This window comes from Staurois parvus, unplaced genomic scaffold (assembly GCF_062004578.1).
Source record: "Staurois parvus isolate SC_StPar_1 unplaced genomic scaffold, SC_StPar_1.0 ptg000390l, whole genome shotgun sequence".
NCBI lineage: Eukaryota > Metazoa > Chordata > Amphibia > Anura > Ranidae > Staurois > Staurois parvus.
Genome location: NW_028318186.1, coordinates 9,234,091 through 9,260,459, shown reverse-complemented (window position 1 = coordinate 9,260,459; position 26,369 = coordinate 9,234,091). Strand labels below are relative to the sequence as shown.

At 44.0% G+C, this 26,369-nt stretch overlaps 1 protein-coding gene across 1 annotated transcript in view; it reads left to right on the top strand.

Annotated features, from left to right (window-relative positions):
- CLIC5 (CLIC family member 5) overlaps positions 1 to 26,369 on the top strand; it is a 162,370-nt gene that overhangs the window by 83,371 nt on the left and 52,630 nt on the right. Inside the window, exons 2-3 of the mRNA XM_089686067.1 lie at positions 13,858 to 13,967; positions 25,165 to 25,290. Of these exons, the coding sequence (XP_089542193.1) occupies positions 13,858 to 13,967; positions 25,165 to 25,290 (236 nt within the window). The remainder of the gene's footprint in view (positions 1 to 13,857; positions 13,968 to 25,164; positions 25,291 to 26,369) is intronic.

Below are 26,369 nucleotides of genomic sequence, written 5' to 3'. Positions count from 1 at the left end.
GGAGCACGATCTGCGCATGTGCGGGAGGACGCCATATGGCGTCCACCCGGACGCTGATGACATTTGCCGGCCGCCATTTGGCCATAGGGCGGGCGGCAAATGGTTAATGTCCAGGATGCATGGCTTCTGTATAATGTGATTGCTGTGATTGGCTCTCACAGCAGTCACATGATCAGCAGACCTGTTGTTGACAGCTCAATCAGTGTGCTGGGAGTGCACTCTCATTGCATAACCTTGCGGATGCCGGACATTAACCGTTTTGCTGCCAGGGTTGTTTTTACTTTTTTTTCACACATGTTTGAAAAAACAATGTAAGCCTAAGGGTTATGCAAAACGCTCAAACGTTATTTATTTTCTGAAAGCAGATACCCTAAAGAACAAAATAGTGGTAGCTCCAATTTTTTATGTTACACGATATTAACCGCCTTCCACCCGCCATATAAGAAAATGACGGGGGGGGGGGGGCAGTTCTCTCGTTTTGGGAGGACGTCATATGATGTCCTCCCACTCTAACTATACCTGCACGCCCCTGGGCAAGGCGATCGGTGGGGTGCTGTGTCCCTGGGACACAGCGGATCACCGATCAGAGTAAAGAGCCTGTGTCCAATCACAGCTGATTACATGTAAACAAGAAAATGAAGGTTATCGGCAGTCTTCTCCTCATGCTGACAGCGCATGAGGAGAGGAGAGCCCGTAATCAGCATTCCTCAGAGGGGACATCTAAACTGATCATCAAGGCACTGATGATCAGTGGCCTGATGATCAGTGTAGCTCCATCAGTGCCCATCAATGCCACCTGTAAGTGCCCATCAGTGCACATCAATACCACATATCAGTGCCTACCAGTGCACATCAATGCCACATATCAGTGCCCATCAGAGCTACTTTTCAGTGCCGCCTATCAGTGCCACCTATCAGTGCCAGTCAGTGCTGCCTATCAGTGCCAGTCACTGCCACCTATCAGTGTCCATCAGTGCCGCCTATCAGTGCCCGTCAGTGCCGCCTAACAGTTTCAATCAGTGCCGCCTAACAGTTCCAGTCAGTGCCACCTATCAGTGCCAGTCAGTGCCACCTATCAGTGCCATATATGAGTGCTGCCTTTCAGTGCCCATCAATGATGCCTGTCAATGTCCATCAGTGCCATCTACCAGTGCCTCCTCATCAGTGCCCATCAGTGCAGCCTATCAGTGCCTATCACTGCAGCCTATCAGTGCCCATCCCTGCAGACTCATTAACGCCCATCAGCAAAGGAGAAAAGTTACTTTTTTACAGAATTTTAAAACAGAAACTATGAAAAAACCTTTTTTTCTCAAAATTTTCAGTTTTTTTTAGTTTGTTTAAAATAATAAAAACCTCAGTGTTGATTAAATACCACTAAAAGAAAGCTCTATCTGTCTTAAAAAAAGATAAAAATTTTGTTTGGGTACAGTGTTGCATGACTGCGCAATTGTCATTCAAAGTGTGACATCGCTGAAAGCTGAAAACTGGCCTGGACAGGAAGGGGGTAAAGGTGCCCAGTAGACAAGTGGTTAAAGTGTTACTAAACCCAGGACCCTGCATTCACTATATCTGGTCTCCATGGACCCTGCATTCACTATATCCGGTCTCCCAGGACCCTGCATTCACTATATCTGGTCTCCATGGACCCTGCATTCACTATATCTGGTCTTCCACAGTACACAGAACATGGAAATGCAATTATTTTAGTAAATCTAAACTGCTAAATACATTTTCTCATCTGCAGATAGAGCAGTCTTGTGACTTCTATCAGTGTCCAGCCGAGCACTGGTTAGGAGGAGTTTTCATTCTGCTCTGACTGTCCTATGAGGCTGCATGACCCCTGACCCTCTGTCTAAACAGTGCGGATTGGCCCTGTGCTGATCACATGCACTCTTCCAAAGAAAAAAAACCTCTCTAGCAATATACACCAAACTGAGCATATGCAGAGTAACTCCTAGAGCCCTGTACTATCTGCAGATGGATTGGGGACTGTAGAAAAAGGGGAGGATCAAAGAAGACAGGATCAAACAGCCTTTTTACATAATGCAGAGGATTAACCCCTTAGGTTCCACAGTGAGTTTAACAAGCATGCTTTACTGCATATACACACTGATTTTTCTGTTGTCGGTTTATTAACACTTTAATACAACAGTTCATGAAACACAAAATTTCTGAAAAAAATTAATTAAAGTGAATTTTAAAGCACATGAACATAACATATTACACAATTGTTAGTAAAATATAGAAGAGTTAATAGATAGCCAGCATGTCAAACCTTAAAATTGCCTGTGAAATGGCGACAAACTTCAGTATCCTATATTTTCCATAGGCAACAATTTTAAAAGCCCCATACCGCTTTTGGGTTTAGAGATGACTGTGAATAATGAGCCTAGAATAATTGTTCTCACTGTGGTGCGTGTAGTGATATGTAACATGTGTAGCGCAATCAATGTTTGTAGAGTACGTAGGCGCCCCCATTGTGTGCATTTACATTCATACGTACATGTAGGGGGGGGGGCCTCAAAAATTTCTAAGTGCTTGTGTGTACATTTAATTTTTTACACCCTTATTTTAAACATTTTTTATTAAACTTTTTTTTAATTATATAGGGGATAAAAAGTCCCATAAGTGCATTTTTGGTGACAGGTTCTCTTTAATGAGATCAAAGACGAATTCTCCTGCGCTCTAGGGCTCAGACAGGTGGCGAACAGATGGAACCAGGCCTGGAGGGATCGTCCACCAATGCATAAAGAGCTGTGCGGCTCCAAAACAAGGCTGGGGAAGCCCAATCAACACTGCAGAATGAAATGAAAAGGAGAAGCGCACCAACCTTGCGCATTACCTCAGTAACCAAAATTTATTAATTGTAAAAAATATACTCACAAACAGCGAATAAAATCAGGCATGTAAGTCCTCACAGGGACTTGAAGATAACATGAGTCCCATCAGGGGAGTGGGTGTTCAGTACAGCTGACGTGTTTCGAAGGGGGTCCCTTCTTCCTCAGAGCTCTGAGGAAGAAGGGACCCCCTTCGAAACGCGTCAGCTGTACTGAACACCCACTCCCCTGATGGGACTCATGTTATCTTCAAGTCCCTGTGAGGACTTACATGCCTGATTTTATTCGCTGTTTGTGAGTATATTTTTTACAATTAATAAATTTTGGTTACTGAGGTAATGCGCAAGGTTGGTGCGCTTCTCGTTTTCATTTCATTCTGCAGTCTCTTTAATGAGATATCAGAGGTGTAAAAGGCACTGCATTCCCCAGGGAAAGTGACATGGTGACCCAGAAAGGACCTTTTACATGTCACTTCCAGGTCAGTAACAGGAAGGGGAGACCTACAAACGTACGTTCCTTGGTCTCCCTTCCTTCTACCTGATGGCACCCACCATACTTCTCCTGGGCCCATCAATGGGTGCGCAGAGCTCGGGAAACATGACAAAGGCACGCATGGGAGTGGAGGGTACAAGCCGGATCTCTTCCATCTGACAGCCGACAGTTGGCTTGTCAGATTGACCCACAGTCAGCCACCAGGAGTGTGTAACCCCCCACCCCCTTCATTGCCACCTACGTAGTTTCTACAGCAGTAAAAGAGTTATAACCCACTTTTCTTGCTGCTGCATATATGTGGAAAGTGACTAAAAACTAAAAGAACTAAGGGTTTAGTATCATTTTAATATATTCCTGTCTATTTAATGGGTGTAAGACCAAACAGGAAGACGGAAATTCTCCACAACAGGGACGCAGACAGCAATAAAAACATTTTTAAAAAGAGTGGGGAATGGTTAAAACCTCAGCGTAGTTTTAAAGCAGTTGTAAACCTCAGACATGAAATATGAACAAAGCATATTCCTCTATAGTGTATATTTGTCTCAATCCAGAACACTAAGGGTCATTTCTGTCTGCTGCCTCATTTTTCTGCTATCAGCATGAGTCACGTCTGATACTTTTTCCTGACACCAAGAGAAAAAAGGTGACAGGGGAGGACACAGCATGTGATTGACAGCCTCAGCTGTGCTCCTGTGTGCTGTGTGAAGGGGGTGTGTCCCTTCCCTCCAATCAGTTCTCTGAGCTCTCCTCCCTGAGTGTAACTTCAGCTCCCCACCCCCTGCTTTTCAGAGCTGAGAGATCCTGTGTAACCTCTGCACTTTGAATGAATGTAGAGAAGATAAGACTGTAGGTAAATAGGTACAACATATGTAGGAGGATTTCTTTCATCTTTGTGTATCACCTGAAACCAGTCACTTCACTGGATATACAGTATTTAAGGGTTTACAACCACTTTGATGCTCTCTCAAATTCCCCCTCACTTCTTAACGTCAGACAGAACCAGGGGTGGACTGACAACTCATGGGGCCCCCGGGCAATAGGGGATCATGGGGCTCCTGAGTCCTTGCCCAAACTCAAAAAAGGCTATGAAAAAGGTACCAGGGGCATCTCATGGGGCCCCCTACTGACCCCGGGCCCTCGGGAAGTTCCCAAGTTTCCAAATGGTCAATCCGCCCCTGGACAGAACAGGAAGTGTGGGGAAATCTGTCCAAAGAGGACATGGCAACAAAAACCAGAGGCTCTGACACTTCCACATTCTGTCTTTTTTTTGCTTCTTTATTTAAACTTTTCTATTTGATTTTCCAGTACAAAACGAACAACAACTCAATTGCAAAAATATTTCACATATACATATTTCCATTTACCCCAATATTAACCCCTTCCCAACTCACCCTTCCCCCAACCCATTTTCCCCTCCAACCAGGGGCGGACTGACAACTCATGGGGCCCCCGGGCAATAGGGGATCATGGGGCCCCTGTGTCCTTGCCCACACTCAAACCACACCCAAAAAAGCCTATGAAAGGTACCAGGGACATCTCATGGGGCCGCCTACTGACCCTGGGCCCTCGCGCAGTGCCCGAGTTTCCAAATGCTCAGTCCGCCCCTGCCCCCAACCCATTTTCCCCATCCACATCCTCCTTCCTGATCTGTATCTTCTCTCATAATTATCTATCTATATCTGACACTGCTCTCTCTCGGATTTTCCATTAAGGCTCTCTCCTGACTTCTAAACTTCCCCCTCTATTCCGACCAGTTCCATATATCTTTCAGAGGCTTTAAATTTCAACCAACTACACCACATTTTCCTGCATTTTTCCATTTTATCCTCCTCCATGTGATATAGCTCCTCCATCCTGGATATTTTCAACTCTATCCATTCGTTAATTCTTGGTGCTTCAGGAACCTGCCAAAACTTGGGAATCAAACCCTTAGCCGCACTAATTAAGTGCTAAAGTACCCTATTTTTGTATAATTTTACTAAAGGCTCAAAGTTATAAAACAAACACCTCCACGGATCTCTCTGTACAATTATCCTACATATTTCCTGAATGTATTGGGTTATTTCCCTCCAGTAATCCTGTATTTTTGGGCAACTCCACCATATATGTGCCCAGGGCTGTTGTTAGAAACCATGGGGCCCCATACAACCGACCTGACAGGACCCCCACTAAAAAAAAATAAATAAAAAAAAACACAGTTTATGATGCTTCAGTTATCGGTATCAATCACTCATTGTGTTCATTCAGGAAAGAAAGGGGCTAGTAAATGTGACATATTTACTGGACCCTTCCCCTACTCTCCATTCTGAACGATTCTATTGTGTGCTTGGTGTGAAGCCTGTAGCACTGCGGGAGGGGGGGGGGAGGTTGGGGGCATACAGGGGGGTCCCTGGGCAGTAGAGGGAAACATATGGTGCACAGGGAGGGTGATCAATTACTGGAACCGATCCCCTGTATGACAATCTCTGTAGCAGCTGAGGAGAGAGAGGAGAAGAATCCAGCTTTCAGCTGCTGCAAGAAGAGCCATACTGGGGATCGGTTCCAATAATTCCACACTGTGCTGATCACCCTCCCTGCCCACATCCAATTCACCTAGCTGCCTGGGCCCCCCTGCGAGTCTGGGCCCCATACAGGAGGACTGGTGGTACCCCCTTATCCAGCCCTGTATGTGCCATTGTACCCCTTTCTCCACATCCTCTCCAGCGCAAAGATGAAGTATCTACTTGTTGCCTGTGAGCTACGTTTGGTATAATATACCATCTAGCTAAACATTTCTAGTTCATCTCCACTGTGCTCATATCCACCTCCTATCTTAACATCCCTTTTGGCTTCGGTTCATGGAGAAACTTCCGTGAATCCCTCTGTCAGTGAATTCCATGGCTGTATCAGGCATAGCAATACAGGAAGGGTGGGAATGGCCATGACTGATAGGTTTGGCAGATTGCAGAACATAGTCATAGTAAAATCATAGGAAACCATGCATGAGCACACTAGGTAGGCTTCCAACCATCTTGCCCTCTGACCTTCTTACCACCCCTCCCGTGAACCTGTCTCTAGGGGAAGGAGGAATGCTCTCTGTTTTGAAGGGAAATAGTCTGAGGACTGAAGACAGATGTATTTCACCCGTGTCCCTGGGATGTGTATGCAATGGAACGGTAACGCTCACTGACTCTTATCCTACATACAGAACTTAGTGCTGGATTTGTACAGTGTGCCAGTGGTTAGTATTGATTATTATGTCAGTAGCTTCACTATTTGCAGGGAAAAATGATTACCCTTTGGTTCGGATTGTTTGGCCGCCTGATTGATCAGGCTGCGATATCATCACTACCGTGCATGTGCACCAGCAGTGCTGTAATTACCGCTGACAGGCAGGAAGAAGCAGTTATACAGAAGCAGGGGCGGACTGACAACTCATGGGGCCCCCGGGCAATAGGGGATCATGGGGCCCCTGTGTCCTTACCCACACTCAAAGCACACCCAAAAAAAGCCTATAAAAAGGTACCAGGGGAATTTCATGGGGACCCCTACTGACCCCGGGCCCTCGGGCAGTGCCCGAGTGCTCGAATGGTCAGTCCACCCCTGTACAGAAGAGACCAATTTCGTAAAAATTCCACCTGTCAGCATTTTCTCGTCAACTGTACCGACTATACAAACCCTTTCCACCCCCTTCTCCTCCATTCATAGAAGCTGTGCTATACCTTCCATCTGTGAAAAGCACTCTATGAATGGAGGAGGAGGAATATTTGTTCATTTGCTCATCCTCCATTTATAGGGGCATTGATAGGGCCATACTTGTAGCAGATTCCCAGTTCCAGCACTGATGAAGGTGGAAGCAATTTCCCCAAAACACTTTGGCTTTACCTATCACCTGGGAACTATCAGCTTCAATAAACTTCTACAATATAATATCAAGTGTGATGAACCTTTATACTAAGAGCACCTCTATACCCATCCAAGATTATTCTGCAGGGTGCCTTTCCATTGTTTTCAGAGAGGCAGCCTGAGGCCCTACCAGAGCTCACTGACAGCACACCTTCATTGTCTACAAGCCCCCTTAAAGACCAACACAGCCCAGATCAACCCTGTCGATTCCAGACCAGGGGCAGACTGACAACTCATGGGGCCCCCGGCCAATAGGGGATCATGGGGTCCCTGTGTGTTTGCCCAAACTCAAAAAAGCCTATGAAAAAGGTACCAGGGGCATCTCATGGGGCCCCTACTGACCCAGTTTCCAAATGGTCAGTCCGCCCCTGTTCCAGACCATACACTGGTCCAACACTGTCAAACACACATTGGATTCCATTCATAGAGCATTGTTTCACTGATGGGATCTATAGTACAGCTTCTATGAATAGAGGCGGGGGGGGGTGGAAGGGGCCCGTGACAGGTCTGGTGGCTGTATTACCCCTGCAGCAGTAATCTTGGTGCTCCAGGGCAGAGATAAAAAGATTTCAACTAATAGAACAGCCACCAGCACCTGGGACATGGCTTATTCAATGTAAGTACTGTCCCTTGTGCTGATTTAAAAAAAATGTCTAAATGTAGGCTTTAAAGTGGTAGTAAAGTCACCAGTTTGATTTATACCTACAGGAAAGCCTATAATAAGGTTTACCTGTAGGTACAGTAATGATCTCCTGTACATGCACTGTTTAGGACAGTGTTTCTCAACTGGGGTTCCGCTAGAAATCCCCAGGGGTTACGCCGCAAGTCACCATTGTGCCGGATGTATATCTGCTCAATAGTGATATCATTGTGCACTGACAGTGGGTACATTGATACAAGATGCCTCCCTTGTAGTACTGGCTGCTGTGGCATCACTGCAGAGGGCAGAGCGGGACAAGAGGAGAGAATGCAGTGTGTTTCCCTCCCTCATCAGTGGCTACTGATTCAAGCAGGTGTGGAATGTCCATCCCCTGCACTCCCTATGCTCTGCCCTGGTGACACCCCTGTGCTCTGCCCTGGTGACCCCCTCCCGTGCTCTGCCCTAGTGACCCCTCCTGTGCCCTGACCTGGTGACCTCTCCTGTGCCCTGACCTGGTGACTCCGCCGTGCCCTGACCTGGTGACTCCCTTGTGCTCTGCCCTGCTGACCCCCCTGTGCTCTGACCTGGTGACCCCCTGTGCTCTGCCCTGGTGACCCCTTTTATTCAGCCCTGGTGACCCCCCTGTATCCTGACCTGGTGACTGCCCTGGGCCCTGATCTAGTGATTCCCCTGTTCCCCCACCTAGGGAGTCCCCTGTGCCCTGACCTGGTAACTCCTCTGTGCCCTAATTCGGTGATTCCCCTGTGCCATGAATGTGTGCCCGCCCCCATGCTTTGCCCTGGTGAACCCCCTATGTCCTGACTTGGTGAACCCCCTGTGTTCTGACTTGGTGAACCCCCTGTGTTCTGACCTGGTGGACCCACCTGTGCCCTCATCTGGTGGCCCCTCTTTGCTCTTCCCTGGTGACACCCCTGTTTAACTTCAGCTGAAGATTAAATTTGTGTATGCACATCCCAAGTTTGACCCAGAATTGAGCATCTGTGCAGAAAACAGCCAGCCCAAGTTTCACATTAATGATGTGCGTTTAATATTTGTTCTGTTATGTAAAGTGGAGTTCCAGCTGTTTTTGTGTTTATTAAAAGTCAGCAGCTACAAAAACTGTAGCTGTTGACTTTTAATAAACGCACACTCACCTGTTCCAGGGTCCAGCAATGTTCTCACCCGCGCCGTCCCTTCTCTTCTTCTTCTCTCCCTGACGCCAGCATCTCAACTGTGGGCACCCGGCTGTGACAGCTTGCAGCTTCACAGCCGGGTGCCCATTGCACATGCGCGAGTTGCGCTGCACGTCCTGATTGGTCCAGCAGTCTTCTGGGACCTGAGAAAGTTCCCAGGAGACTGCGGGAGGAAGGAGGGGGCAGAACATCCATCTCACTTCGCCGCGGCAAACTGAGCTGGAATAGAGAGCAGATACCTTTCAAAACCAGGTACCTGCTCCCCCCCAAAAGGTGCCAAATATGGCAGTGGAGGGGGGGAGGAAGCAAACAAGCAGAGCTTCCACTTTTGGGTGAAACTCCGCTTTAATGCTATTTCTAAAAATAACGATTATTATATCAACAGCTTGCTGATCACACCGATGTTCCGTGAGCTATAGATCTGAAAATTAATGTTACTTTGTATCTCTGAATACTGCTCTGATTAGTGTTTCTTAGCACTGTCAGAAGGTTTTTTTTTCGACATCAGTGACTGTAACAGCTGCTGTATTTACACAACTCCCAGCTGCCATTCTGACAGCCAGAAATTATTGGTAAATGCAGAAGGAGGAGTGTAGTTTGTACAACATTCAGTGTCCACAAATGTTTGAAGATGAATTACTCCACAGTATCTGCAGCTAGAGAAGTCAGTGAAGGCTTGTTAAAATCCTGATCTGGTTTTTTATTGTCTGTGTTCTGATTGAATACATTCCTCTAATTTAACAGAGAAATCTCCCCAATGGAAACAGAGCAACACAAATTAATCCAGTAAGCTAAGTCTATGGCTAGCCAAACATTTTTGTTAAAGGCATGACTAATGCATACAATATTAGAGCACTAGTTCAGCCAGCCAATAATGAAGAACATGCAAGTTACAGAAGTAAGTGGCATTAAAGTGAAGTGCACTTTTTTCATCTTTTTTCCTGTTGAATTTTTGTTGTGTATTTAAAGGGAGTGTGTCAAAATATAAATATGGGAGGTGTCATTATTCACCCTTTGGAATCTGTAAGGTTCACAGCTGTTACCTCCATCCTTCCTTCATTATTTAGCAGGTCACTGACCTGGAACAACCATGTCAGAACACATATTTGATCTGTGTCATTGGGTATGGTTTACTAGAGACAATTCACTTAGCAAAGTGAATGTTTATTGAGCCTAATAATGTACATTTTCTTGTACATGATGAGATGATCAACGTGAACACAACTCTACCTTGTTTATTAAACTCAGTGAACATTGCAAAGAATGTGGTCCCGCCAAGCACAGATCTCATGCATGCTCTAAGTTAACTCATTACATTCTCCTGTACCATGCAGCTGGGCTGTGAGTCTCCGTAACCTCAAAGTGATTTACAGACCCTGTTCTTCTGATATAAAAATATCTACCATGCACCTCTTTGAATAACTTCAGATCATGCTTGGAACATTTAAAAATTTTACTGCAGATTTCAAAAAAATTCCAACAGAACTTTTAGTGCAAAACATTTTAATCCTCACTGGCTAACCTCTAGCTGCCCAGGCATACCTTGTCACATGTTTAACCGCATGCCGCCCAGCCACTGTACATATACGGCGGCAGGGCGGCACTCACAGGCAAAACCACGTTTTAAGACGTGTGTTTTGTAAACAAATAGGGGGCGCGCGCGAGGCGCGCCGCCGCCCTATTTGTCCCGCCGATCACTGCCGCAGATGTCAGTCGCCGGGTCACAGCCGCTCGTTAGCGGCTATGTCCCGGCGATCGGCGGCAAACAGTGATAGACAGCACAGCTGCAGTAGCTGTGCTGTCTGTCACTTCCCTGTCAGCTCGAGGATTAGCTGATCGAGAAAGAAGAGTTTCTCTTTCTCGATCAGCTGTGTCCCGTCCAGCACACACCCCCGGCCCCTAGTAAAACACTCCCCTCACTCCTATAACCCTTCCCTGCAAAATAAAGTTAACCCCTTCCTCCCCATTGCCATTAGTACAGTGTCAGTTTTTTTTTTTTTTGCACTGATCACTGTATTAGTGTTTTTGGGGATGTCAGTGACCCCAAGTCAGTACCCCCCAATGTCAGAATGTCCGCCGCAGTCCCGCCATAAGTCGCTGGTCGCTGCCATAAGTCCCTGATCGCCGCCATAATTCGCTGATCGCCGCCATTATTAGTATGAAAAAAAACCTAAAAATCCCAGTATCTTTCCCACCATTTGTAAACGCTATAACTTTCACGTAAACCAATTAATTTACACGTATTGGGTTTTTTTTTTAGCAAAGACATGTCGCAGAATGCATTTTGGCAGAAATTTATGACTAAATTTGATTTTTGCATTTTTTTTTTACTGAACATGTTTTATAACAAAAAGTCCAAAATATTTTTTTTTTTCCTCAAAATTGTCAGCCTTTTTTTTTATAGCGCAAAAAATAAAAACCGCACAGGCGATCAAATACCACTGAAAGAAAGCTCAATTTGTGGGGAAAAAAATGATGTAAATTTCATTTATGTACCGTATTGCATGACCGCGCAATTGTCCGTTAAACTAGCGCAGCGCTGTATAGCAGAAAAATGGCGTAAATTGCAGTATTTATACCATAGTTTGTAAACGCTATAACTTCCACACAAAGCAATCAATATACACTCATTGGGATTTTTTTTACCAAAAACATGTAGCAGAATACATTTTGGCCTAAATTTATAACCAACTTTGAGTTTACTATATATTTTTTATAGCTGAAATAAAAAATATTTTTTCTTCAAAATTTTTGGCCTTTTTATGTTTATAGCGTGAAAAATAAAAAGCGCACAGATGATCAAATACCACCGAAAGAAAGCTCTATTTGTGTGAAAAAAAGGACGTAAATTTTGTTTGTGTGCAGCATTGCATGACCGCGCAATTATCAGTTGAATTAGTGCAGCGCCGAGTAGCAAAAAGAGGCCTGGTCATTAAGGGGGGTAAATCCTCTGGAGCTCAAGTGGTTAAGCCACAGTGGCTAAATGGTTAGCACTTCTGCCTGGCAGTACTAGGTTCCTTGGTTCAAATCCCAACCATAGCACCACCTGCCTGGAGTTTGCATGTTCTCCCTGTGCCTGCATGAGTTTGCTCCCATAATCCAAAGACATGCTGGTAGGTTAATTGGCTCCTGTCTAAATTGGCCCTAGTTTGTGTATGTATGAATGTGAGTTAGGGACCTTAGATTGTTTGCCCCTTGAGGGTTAGGGACTGATGTGAATGTACAATATACAGTATATGTAAAGCCCTGAGTAAATTGACAGCACTATATAAGTACCTATAATAATTGGTATTCTCCACAGGATGGCAGTTGTCCGGTGTTCTGTTGCAGATTCTTTAGTGCTCCATAGCAGCAGGAATGGGCCACCACATCAGCAGGAGCGTTCTCCTCTAACCTAGCCTTCTCTCCCTTTCTGTATAACACTTGGCGGGAAGGAAACACCTAAAAAACCCAGGAAAGGAAATTGGAATCAGATAACCCCTTCCTCAACCTGGGCAGATGAACTGTCTAACTAGAACAGAACCCAACCTGTAGGTAACCTGTCAGCAACTGGGGTCAGCTGTGCTTTGTCATGTTATGCCAATGGCTTTCTAAATAAAAACTAAATTGGAGCATCAAAATTTGTAACAAATAATCAACGGATTTAAATATGTAAAAATGAAGGTGCCCAGAATTAGGCTTTCCTGTTATATCTAAAAATGTTTTGGTTTTAGATACACATATAACTAAAACTATGTTTTTTATATTTTGGATAGATTAGCGAAAACCCCTATCAGGTTTTCTGGCATATGTGTCCAATTTGGGGTTTTTCCTGCTCTTTCTGTCCTATAGACACAACAGGGAGTTAAACTGTCCAAAATGAGGAAAATCCCCTCTTAGACAGTGGTCACAATTCAAAGTTTGGTATTTCCCTTCACTGTCAGTTCCTGTGACCACTGTCAAGTAGGGACATAGACAGCCATAAAAACTTGATGTGTAAGAAAGAAAGTGGAATTATTTTTGAAGTTCAGTAACAGCCAACATGTTTCTGGGTCGGAAAGAATTTAGTCAAGTATCTTCTGAAATGCGCTGGTTGTCATCGAATGTGATTTTTAATACATTTATTTTCTGTACTAGAAAGTGTCTGGTGCTTTCCCCCCTGCACATTAGAGGGGAATAGACTCCCTCAAGAGTTGGTTCTGGCCAGCTCAGTGGATTGCTTTAAAAAAAGACCTGGATTCTTTGCTAGATACACAGAATATAACTGGATATAACATTTATAGGTAAAGTTGATCCAGGGAATATCCGATTGCCTCTCGGGGGATCAGGAAATTTTTTTCCCTGCAGGAGCAAATTGGATCATGCTTTGCTGGGTTTTTTTGCCTTCCTGTGGACCAACTGTGGGTATAGAATTATAACTTTTTTTTTTTCTTTAATGGTTGACCTGGGTGGACTTTTGTCTTTTCTCAGCCAGACTAACTATGTAACATTAGTTTGTACCTAAGATGTCAGTCTTTGAGAGGCTCCTTTTGGACCAGCACCAAGGTAACAAATGGGACAGACAATCTAGTGCCTCACACTTATTCCAGATCAGCCATAAAATCCTGACAGTGGTTCTAAGCCTTCCCTACTCTTTCCAAAACTATAGAAACATTTTTGGTTTTACATTTACGTTAACATGTTGGTGTGGGGCACTGTTGTCTGGTAATGAGGGTCAGTAGAAAACACACTATTATTACACCCATTGATGCTTTAACTATTATAGAGCTGTAAATCCTGACTAAGTATACAGGTATCTATGAGTTATAATGATGACTTCCCTCTCTTTTAGGCTGGCAGTGATGGAGAGAGTATAGGAAACTGTCCTTTCTCTCAACGCCTCTTTATGATCCTCTGGCTGAAAGGAGTTGTCTTCAACGTAACCACGGTTGACCTGAAGAGGTAAGATTCAGCCTGGTGTGGCTCCAGCCTAACAAACACACTCACAGATACAGCTGATTTAAATTGATTGTAAATCTCAAACATGAAACATGAACAAAGCATATCCCTCTAAAAGCATTTACTTTCGTAAACGCTATAGAGGGCGTTTAGCATTAGCGTCTAAATTAAGAGCACTAAGTATAATTTCTGCTTGTTGCTTCGTTCCTCTGCGATCAGCATGAATCATTTCTGAAAAGTTTTCCTGACACCAAGAGAAAAAAGGTGATAGGGTGGAACCTCCAGCAGATTGACAGCTTGGCTCTGTTCCCGTGAGCTGTGTGGAGGGGTGTATGTCTTCAATCCAATCTCCAATCAGCTCTCAGAGCTCTCTGCACTGAGCTCAGCAGAGTGTAATTTCAGCTATCCGTCCCTTTTTTCTGAACTCTCAGACAAACTTTATAAATTCAGCAATTTGAACTGATGTAGAGAAGAGAAGATTTCAGATAAACAGGTACAACCTATGCCAGAGGATTTGTTTCATCTCTGTGTATCATCTGTGACCAGTCATTTCACTGGGTATATGTAAGGGTTTACAACTTGCCCTCCAGAGGATTTACCCCCTTCCTGAACAGGCCATTTTTTGTGATACGGCGCTGCGTTACTTTAACTGACAATTGCACGGTCATGCAACTCTGTACATACATTAAATTTATGTCCCTTTGTTCCCACACATAGAGCTTTCTTTCGGTTGGTATTTGATCACCTGTGTGTTTTTAATTACAGGTACATAGTTAATCTGGCTGAAAAAAAGACAAAAGTCCAACCAGTTCAATCATAAATAAAGTTATAATCCTACACCCACAATTGATCCAGAGGAAGGCAAAAAAATTCAGCAAAGCATGATCCAATTTGCTCCTGCAGGGGAAAAAATTCCTTCCTGATCCCCCGAGAGGCAATAGGATATTCCCTGGATCAACTTTACCTATAAATGTTAGTATCCAGTTATATTCTGTGTATCCAAGAAAGAATCCAGGCCTTTTTTAAAGTGATCTACTGAGCTGGCCAGAACCAACTCTTGACGGAGTCTATTCCACATTTCCACAGCTCTTACTGTGAAGAAACCGTGTTTGGAGATTACATTTCTTTTCCTCCAGATGTAAAGAGTGCCCCCTTGTCCTCTGTGATGACCTCAGGGTGAATAACTCTACACCGAGTTCACTATATGAACCGCTGATGTATTTATAGGGGGGCTACAGCATCTGGACATCTAAGCCACCGCTGGTGGCTATTCTTTAACCACTTGAGCCCCAGAGGATTTACCCCCCTTAATGACCAGGCCTTTTTTTGCTGTTTGGCGCTGCACTAATTCAAATGATAATTGCGCGGTCATGCAATGCTGTACCCAAACAAAATTTACGTCCTTTTTTTCACACAAATAGAGCTTTCTTTTGGTGGTATTTGATCACCTGTGCGCTTTTTATTTTTTGCGCTATAAACAAACCACAAAAATTTTGAAAAAAAACAATATTTTCTACTTTCAGCTATAAAAAATATATCGTAAACTCAAAGTTAGTCATAAATTTAAGCCAAAATGTATTCTGCTACATGTTTTTGGTAAAAAAAATCCCAATAAGTGCATATTGATTGCTTTGTGTGAAAGTTATAGCGTCTAAAAACTATGGTATAGATACTGTAATTTATGCCTTTTTTTGCTATACAGCGCTGCACTAACTCAAATGATAATTGCGCGGTCATGCAATGCTGCACCCAAATGAAAATTACGTACTTTTTTTCACATAAATAGAGCTTTCTTTTGGTGGTATTTGATCACCTGTGCGCTTTTTATTTTTTGCGCTATAAACAAAAAAACCACAAAATTTTTTTTAAAAAAACAATATTTTCTACTTTCAGCTATAAAAAATATATCGTAAACTCAAAGTTAGTCATAAATTTAAGCCAAAATGTATTCTGCTACATGTTTTTGGTAAAAAAAATCCCGTGCATTAGCGGGCAAACTGGCGCTATCTAGGAGGGGCGCTAACACTATCGGAAGTCACCAGTGACACTAATACAGTGATCAGTACAAATCTGTTCACTGTAATCAATGACACTGGTGACAGGGCAGTGAAGGGGTTAACTGGGGGGGGGGGAGGGGGGCGATCAAGGGGTTAAATGGGATTTCTGGTGCACTAGCGGGCAAACTGGCGCTATCTGGGAGGGGCGCTAACACTATCGGAAGTCGCCAGCGACACTGATACAGTGATCAGTAAAAATTGGTTCACTGATCAGTGACACTAGTGACAGGGCAGTGAAGGGGTTAACTGGGGGGGGGCGATCAAGGGGTTAAACGGGATTACTGGTGTACTGGCGGGCAATCTGGCGCTATCTGGGAGGGGCGCTAACACTATCGGAAGTCGCCAGCGACACTGATACAGTGATCAGTAAAAATCGGTTCACTTATCAGTGACACTGGTGACAGGGCAGTGAATGGGTTAACTGGGGGGGGGGAGATTAAGGGGTTAAATGGGATTACTGGTGTATTGGCGGGCAATCTGGCGCTATCTGGGAGGGGCGCTAACACTATCGGAAGTCGCCAGCGACACTGATGCAGTGATCAGTAAAAATTGGTTCACTGATCAGTGACACTGGTGACAGGGCAGTGAAGGGGTTAACTGGGGGGGCGATCAAGGGGTTAAACGGGATTACTGGTGTACTGGCGGGCAAATTGGCGCTATCTGGGAGGGGCGCTAACTCTATCGGAAGTCACCAGCGACACTGATACAGTGATCAATAAAAATTGGTTCACTGATCAGTGACACTGGTGACAGGGCAGTGAAGGGGTTAACTGGAGGGGGGGCGATCAAGGGGTTAAACGGGATTACTGGTGTACTGGCGGGCAGTCTGGCGCTATCTGGGAGGGGCGCTAACACTATCGGAAGTCGCCAGCGACACTGATACAGTGATCAGTAAAAATTGGCTCACTGATCAGTGACACTGGTGACAGGGCAGTGAAGGGGTAAACTGGGGGGGGGGTGATCAAGGGGTTAAACGGGATTACTGGTGTACTGGCAGGCAAACTGGCGCTATCTGGGAGGGGCGCTAACTCTATCGGAAGTCGCCAGCGACACTGATACAGTGATCAGTAAAAATTGGTTCACTGATCAGTGACACTGGTGACAGGGCAGTGAAGGGGTTAACTGGAGGGGGGGCGATCAAGGGGTTAAACGGGATTACTGGTGTACTGGCGGGCAAACTGGCGCTATCTGGGAGGGGAGCTAACACTATCGGAAGTCGCCAGCGACACTGATACAGTGATCAGTAAAAATTGGTTCACTGATCAGTGACACTGGGTGACAGGGCAGTGAAGGGTTTAACTGGAGGGGGGGCGATCAAGGGGTTAAACGGGATTACTGGTGTACTGGCGGGCAATCTGGCGCTATCTGGGAGGGGCGCTAACTCTATCGGAAGTCGCCAGCGACACTGATACAGTGATCAGTAAAAATTGGTTCACTGATCAGTGACACTGGTGACAGGGCAGTGCAGGGGTTAACTGGGGGGGGGGCGATCAAGGGGTAAACGGGATTATTGGTGTACTGGCGGGCAATCTGGCGCTATCTGGGAGGGGAGCTAACTCTATCAGAAGTCGCCAGCGACACTGATACAGTGATCAGTAAAAATTGGTTCACTGATCAGTGACACTGGTGACAGGGCAGTGAAGGGGTTAACTGGAGGGGGGGGGCGATCAAGGGGTTAAACAGGATTACTGGTGTACTGGCGGGCAATCTGGCGCTATCTGGGAGGGGAGCTAACTCTATCAGAAGTCGCCAGCGACACTGATACAGTGATCAGTAAAAATTGGTTCACTGATCAGTGACACTGGTGACAGGGCAGTGCAGGGGTTAACTGGGGGGGGGGGGCGATCAAGGGGTTAAACGGGATTATTGGTGTACTGGCGGGCAATCTGGCGCTATCTGGGAGGGACGCTAACTCTATCGGAAGTCGCCAGCGACACTGATGCAGTGAAGGGTAGTGAAGGGGTTAACTGGAGGGGGGGGGGGCGATCAAGGGGTTAAACAGGATTACTGGTGTACTGGCGGGCAATCTGGCGCTATCTGGGAGGGGAGCTAACTCTATCAGAAGTCGCCAGCGACACTGATACAGTGATCAGTAAAAATTGGTTCACTGATCAGTGACACTGGTGACAGGGCAGTGAAGGGTTAACTGGGGGAGGGGGCGATCAGAGGGTTAAATGTGTCCTAGAGTGTTCTAACTGTAGTGTAGTGCTTGTGTACTCACTTTTTGGATGTCTTCTTCTCTGTCTGGAACGGAATGTGTCCAGGCAGAGAAGAATGACATCATATCCTGCCCTGTGTGTATGTCAACACAGGACAGGATAGGACAGGGACCGATCATGTGATTTCAGCCAGAAATCACTGGCTGAAATCTAATGATTGATCCCTCCTGGATCAAATCGTGTCACCTGCGGGTCGGCGGGAGCGCGCGCGCGCCCCCTGCCGGCGAAAGTGTCGGGAGCGCGAAACCCTTTTTTAAACGTGGTTTTGCGCTCCACTGCCGCCCTGCACACGTATATACACAGTGGCAGGGCGGCAAGCGGTTAATCATTGCGGTCAGTATTTTACTTTTATGTTTTCATCGTTACTTCTGGAATAAAGTGCTTTTATGCAGTATCACGCTATGTGATGTGATGTGTATTGGGCTCTTTATGAGCGCCACCCTTTCGCAGTATCAAGTTTAAGGAGGGACCCCAGAGGTGCATGAGTGTCTGAGGAACCAGGGAACCTGGCCAGAATGGATGACTAGTGAGGACCAGGGAGCGCAGCTTGACCTGAGTGCGGAGGACCTAGATGTACCTGATGAGAGAGGAAACTTCTTTCATGCGTATTTTAAACGCACTTCTGGTGAGCGCGCATTTAATTTATTTCCTGTTCACCTTTGGATCACTTATCCTTATTGGCAAAGGAGACCCGGCAGAATTTGCACATCACATCCTTTTATGTTTTTGGACATTAGACTGAACATCGAATTTATCTTAAGATGAACAATATGATCTAATGTCCTCATCTTTATACTCTTAAAAATTGAGTGTATGTTGATATTTCACTATTTTTATTAATAGCGCTGCACCTTTATTGTCTATATGATGTATTTATACATGTTGATCATATCCCCCCTTAATCTCCTCTTCTCAAGAGAGAATACATTCAGTTCCTCTAATCTTTCCTCATAGCTGATCTCCTCCATGCCTCTTATCAGTTTGGTTGCCCTTCTCTGTACTTTCTCCAGTTCCCCAATGTTCTTTTTGTGAATTGGTGCCCAAAACTGAACTGCATATTCCAGATGAGGTCTTACTAATGATTTGTACCGGGGGGGTAATATGATATCTCTCTCTCTGGAGTCTATACCTCTTTTAACACAAGAGAGGATTTTGCTCACTTTAGAAACCGCAGCTTGGCATTGCATGCCATTATTAAGCTTGTGATCTACCAGAACCCCCAGATCCTTCTCCACCATTGATTCCCCCAGTTGTACCCCCCCTAGTATGTATGATGCATGCATATTCTTAGCCCCCAAGTGCATCACCTTACATTTATCAACATTAAACCTCATTTGCCACATAGTTGCCCAATTAAACAGTGCATTGAGGTCAGCTTGTAAATTGGAGACATCCTGTAAAGACGTTATTCCACTGCACAGCTTGGTGTCATCTGCAAAGACTGAAATGGGATTTTTAATCCCAGACCCTATATCGTTTATAAATATATTAAAAAGTAAGGGTCCCAACACTGAACCTTGGGGTACACCACTGACAACCCTAGACCATTCAGAGTATGGATCATTAACCACTACTCTTTGAATACGATCTTTTAGCCAGTTTTCCAACCATTTACATATTGATTTTTCCAAGCCTGTAGACTTTACCTTACACATTAGCCATGTGTGGGGAACTGTGTCAAACACTTTTGCAAAATCCAAGTATACCACGTCCACCCCCACCCCTCTGTCCAAGTATACCACATCCTCCACCACCCCTCTGTCCAAGTATACCACGTCCACCACCACCCCTCTGTCCAAGTAAACCACGCCCACCGCCACCCCTCTGTCCAAGGTTTTGTTCACCCCCTCATAAAAAGAAATCATATTTGTTTGACAACTTCTGTCTTTCATGAATCCATGCTGTCTGTTGCTTAAAACATTTTTTCCCAACAAGAACTCATCTATGTGGTATTTTATTAAACTCTCCAGTATCTTCCCAACTATAGAAGGTAAACTAACAGATCTATAATTATGGTATATGGTGTGAATCCTTGTGAGCTATTATGAATCCAATAGGTGTTTTAAATAATAATTATATACTAATCTTTAATGTATGGTGCGCTGGCACTTGCACAAACTCACTTGGTGGTGTCAAATCAATATAAATGGTATTTAAAGTGCCGCGCTCCTATTATTGTGCATATATATATCTCTAAATCCACTCTATACTTGTTAGACTCAATCAATGAGTATATAAATCAAGTGTAAATCATAATAATAATCATGAGTGATAAGCCATAAATTAATCAATGCGATAAAGTTATTACCAGTGAATTACCAATACACACATCATAACCTAGATGTGTGTAATGAAAATAGTGAAACCTTAATATAATGTGAATATTAAGTGAATATTTATAATACATATAATTAGTACCATTCTAATTATATACAATCAATCCAGTAATAATTGTGCAACTATACACTACCATGTGCACGTGCATAGGTGTAATAAGTAAATAAATTAATTAAATAAAAGTCTTTGTGAAAAAGTGCCAAAGTGAGGGTGATTCCTTGTTTCCTCTCGTCAGGTGCCTTATGGTCTTCCTATGCGCTCACCTTTATGTTTGCCTGAGAGAATTCAGGCAAATACGCTTTTTGATCCTTCCAGGATCGATGGATAAAAGCTCTGTGATATAGATGTGCCAAGGTGTGGATGTAGGTACTCCTGTACTCTCCTCTTTCTCCTTTATTCCACTGCTCATATGTCAATTGTGAGACCAGCTTTATCTCCTTATTCCCCTCCAGGGGTCATCTCCTTCTCATTTCCTCCTCTCACCCATATGCAATTTAGGGGTCAGATATAGAGAAAATAAAACAAACGATAGTGCCTTATCCTTTAAAATGATGGAAGTTTATTTCTGCCTGTAGCGGTATTACACAGCTAGATGCATTTCCTTGGTGGTACAGGGCGGCAAATAAATCATATAGAAATCTTGGGTGAGCAATCCTCAATCTCTGCTCTCCCTCCCTGCCTGCCTCTGTCTGCAGTCGGAATTACCGAGCCTCACCGCTACCACGTCGTGACGTCAGAGCCCCTCCCCTACGCGTTGCGTCACAGGGTCACGTGACTTCATCAGGGGGATAATGATCATTATCCCCCTGATGAAGTCACGTGACCCTGTGACGCAACGCGTAGGGGAGGGGCTCTGACGTCACGACGTGGTAGCGGTGAGGCTCGGTAATTCCGACTGCAGACAGAGGCAGGCAGGGAGGGAGAGCAGAGATTGAGGATTGCTCACCCAAGATTTCTATATGATTTATTTGCCGCCCTGTACCACCAAGGAAATGCATCTAGCTGTGTAATACCGCTACAGGCAGAAATAAACTTCCATCATTTTAAAGGATAAGGCACTATCGTTTGTTTTATTTTCTCTATATCTGACCCCTAAATTGCATATGGGTGAGAGGAGGAAATGAGAAGGAGATGACCCCTGGAGGGGAATAAGGAGATAAAGCTGGTCTCACAATTGACATATGAGCAGTGGAATAAAGGAGAAAGAGGAGAGTACAGGAGTACCTACATCCACACCTTGGCACATCTATATCACAGAGCTTTTATCCATCGATCCTGGAAGGATCAAAAAGCGTATTTGCCTGAATTCTCTCAGGCAAACATAAAGGTGAGCGCATAGGAAGACCATAAGGCACCTGACGAGAGGAAACAAGGAATCACCCTCACTTTGGCACTTTTTCACAAAGACTTTTATTTAATTAATTTATTTACTTATTACACCTATGCACGTGCACATGGTAGTGTATAGTTGCACAATTATTACTGGATTGATTGTATATAATTAGAATGGTACTAATTATATGTATTATAAATATTCACTTAATATTCACATTATATTAAGGTTTCACTATTTTCATTACACACATCTAGGTTATGATGTGTGTATTGGTAATTCACTGGTAATAACTTTATCGCATTGATTAATTTATGGCTTATCACTCATGATTATTATTATGATTTACACTTGATTTATATACTCATTGATTGAGTCTAACAAGTATAGAGTGGATTTAGAGATATATATGCACAATAATAGGAGCGCGGCACTTTAAATACCATTTAACAGATCTATAATTATTTTGGAAATATTCTGTAAATATTTTGACCCCTTTTGAAATATTGCAACGACATTGACCTTACGCCAATCCAGTGGTACTATGCCAGTCATTAAACAGTTCCTAAAAATGAGAAACAATGGCTTTAAAATTACAGTGATCAATTCTTTAAGGACCCGTGGGTGTATGCCATCTGGTCCAGGTGCTTTATTCACCTTTATTCTGTCTAAATATTTTTGGATCATATCAATTGTGAGCCAATGTGGATCATTTGGAGCTGTGTCAATACCATGCCGATTATGGAAAAGAGCTCCCCCATGCTTCTTTGTATACAGAGAGCTGAAGAAGGTATTTAATAAATTTGCCTTCTCTTTGTCTGCAGTCACCCACTCTTGATTATTTTGTAAAAACTACATGCTCGGACTGAACCTTTTTACTATTAATATATTTGAAGAATTTTTTTGGGTTGGTCCTGCTATCTTTTGCAATCTGTCGTTTGTTTTCAATTTTTGCAGCCTTGATTTCCTTTTTGCATATTCTGTTATATTCTCTGTAATGTTTAAACGATGATAGCATTCGTTCATTTTTATATTTAATAAAAGCTCTTTTGTTATTATCTATGGCTTTTTTACCTTTGGCCGTAAGCCACATAGGTTTGATTTTTAGCCTTTTAAACTTGTTGCCCATGGGAATATATTTTGCAGTGTGTTCACATACAGTCTTTCTGAAGAACTCCCATTTCTGTGTGTTCAATTATTTGCCCCATAAACACAAAAAGACTGACAATTTTGAAAAAAAAAACAATATTTTTGACTTTTTGCTATAAAACATATCCATTAAAAAAATGTAAAAAATCAAATTTATTCAAAAAATGTAGGCCAAAATGTATTCTGCTACGTCTTTGCTAAAAAGAATCCAAATTAATTGGTTTACGTGAAAGTTAAAGCATCTATAAATGGTATATATACTGGATTTTTTTTTTTTATACTAGTAATGGTAGCGATCAGCAACTTAAAGTGAAACTGCGGGACTGAGGCAAGCATTCTGACACTGGGGGGGTGAATGACTAACTGCTACTGACATCCCAATGACACGAACACAGTGATCAGTGCTAATAAAATGCACTACCACTGTACTAATGACACTGGGCAAGAAGGGGTTAACAGTGTGCTGTTTTACATGATATGCTGTGTGTGTTTTACTAGGGAGACAGGGAGACATGCTGCTGTGTATTTCTCTGCTGTGCAGAGAAATACACGGCAGCATGTCCTTACTGGCAGGAGAGAGACCTGTGTTCTTTACTCCCCTGTCAGTTCTACACAGCGATTGCCAGGTGCTGGCGGGGAATCTCCAGCTGGGACCCGGTGATTGACATTCATAGCCGTCAATGGTCGCGTGGGTAGGGCACATGTGCGGCCCCTACCCGGAAATGCAAATCACATATATATATATACACACGTGATTTTGCACAGCCTTGCCGCCCTGTAGTAGTAGTTCTGCTATAGGGCAGCGGGACAGCGGTTAACAAACAAGGTGTTCAGTGGACAGGAATTTTTTTTTGAAAGACAACAAATCATATGTTTCTGAGCGTTTTCTCTTCTATTCCATTTTCAATTCAAAAATTGTGGAAATATAATATCAGTTAAAGCTGTAAAAATTGTTCCAGTGGCACCTGTAAAATATTTTCTGTCTGCATAAATTTCTCTCTTGGTAACAATGGTCACAAGGACAAATAGAGAAATAATGATGGTGCATCTCCACAATAGAGAGACAGACAAAAATAAATACCTGCCAGTGGTTTTAACCCTTCTCCATTCTATCAAAAACAATTCTACATTGGATTACTGTATATTAATGGCGAATGTCTATCCTACCACACTTTTTTCTTAGCCCTGGTTCACACCAATGCGACTTGTCATGCTACTTGGCACTTAAAGTCCCATGACAAGTTGCACCCCATTTGTGGCAATGAAACCATGTAAAACGCTAAGACTCAAGTCGCAAGACTTTGAAAAAGGTTCCTGCACTATTTCTGTGTGACTTCATTGCGACTTGCATTGACATCCGTTAAATGAAGTCAGTAAGCCGCACATGAAAATCGCACTGGTAGCTGAAGTAGCATGGCTTCAAAGCCGCACAAGTGTGAACCAGGGCTTAAAGGGGAACTATAACAATTTTTCCCCCAAAGTTTACCAGATTATACTTTTGTTTTGCGTTTTTGAAAAACCATTTTAGAAAAATAAATATTTCAACGAGGTGCATCCATATTAGAATGCTTGCATAGCATTCTGGGGTTTCTAATACGAAAGCCCAGCACTAGCTCTGAATCTGTTGATTGTTCCTAGAGAAGTAAAATACAGACGGGTTCTATCTCTGCTAGCAATGAGGGAGGGAGCAGTTTCCCTCCCTTGATTTCTTGTATCCTGATATCCAGCTATCAGGGTCACAACACAGACTATCCACCAGTACTTAGGTGTATTTATGAAATATGTGTATGTATATGGCTGGCTTGGTCTGTGGCAGGGGTGGAGGATAAGGTAACTGTATATTGCTGCGTCAAGTACAGTATGTACGGTATGTTTGTGGAGGAGGTTGAGGAAAACTCCATGCATCATATCCAAACAGTGTTGCTCCAGGCTCCTAAAACTGAACTGGTTCACTCCTAGACTTTGAGAAGAGTTGTCCAGGTCCAACGTAAGTTATATGCATGAAGGGCAAATGTTTTATTTTGTACCTTAGTCCTGAAAGCTTACAGATGGTGATCTCACCAGAGTTTTTACTATTCTTTTTTTCTTGTCTTTTACAATTACAGAAAGCCAGCAGATCTACACAACCTTGCACCGGGCACTCATCCTCCTTTTCTCACCTTCAATGGAGAGGTGAAGACAGATGTAAACAAAATAGAGGAGTTCCTGGAGGAGATATTAGCACCACCAAGGTATGAAGCTCACCCACCACGAGTATATATGTTATTGGCCAAAACCGTAACCAGAACCTCCAGACAAGTATCTCTTGCATGGTAAGAACATTCAGTCATGCCACAGTCAGCCAACCTACTCACCTTGACTTTATTTTTGATTTTACATTATAATTTTAGGAAGGTCTGCAACGTCTTGTCACATGAATCTCTGCTTTGGAATAGAAACCGCCTAACATTTGGTCAGTGTGTATTGACAAAAACAAATGACTAGGCGCTAATGCCCTCAATCAGCACCAGGCAAACCAGGGTGAAGAAAAGGCAGGCAATCCCACAGCTGCTCCAATGACCATAGGGAGTATGTAGTCAAAAGAAAAGCATAAAAGATCAGAGCGCTCGTGGCGAATGTCCAGAATAAAAACCAGTAATGATCATAACCAGCAGACAATATAAAACAGTTTAATGGAACAATGAAAGCAAGAATCACCATAAGGATGTATCCATGAATGGATGTCATACAAGGATCAGTGCAAACCATAGACTGAAGGAATGATGGGAGCGGCTTACTCCTTACTGGCCTGCCTCACCGCTGGCTATCCCCGCCTCAGTCGATCCTGAATACGGCTGCCAGACTCATTCACCTTTCCAACCGCTCCGTTTACGCCACCCCCCTCTGCCAATCCCTCCACTGGCTTCCGATTGCGCAACGGATCAAATTCAAAATCCTAACGCTGACGTACAAAGCTGTCCACCATACTGCCCCGAACTACATCACTGACCTAATATCCAAGTACCGCCCAGCACGCACACTCCGCTCCTCACAAGACCTCCTTCTCTCTAGTTCCCTGGTCTCCTCCTCCCATGTCCGCCTCCAGGACTTCTGCAGGGTGTCACCCATCCTCTGGAACTCCCTGCCCCAACCCATCAGATTATCACCTACTCTCCTCTCCCTTAGGTGCACCCTGAAAACCCACTTCTTCAGGGAAGCCTACCCCACCCCCTGCTAACTTGCTGACCTCCTCCACTCTTCCTACCACTCCATCCCCCACAGCTATCTCCTCCTGTGCCACCATCCCCTCCCTCCTAGATTGTAAGCTCGA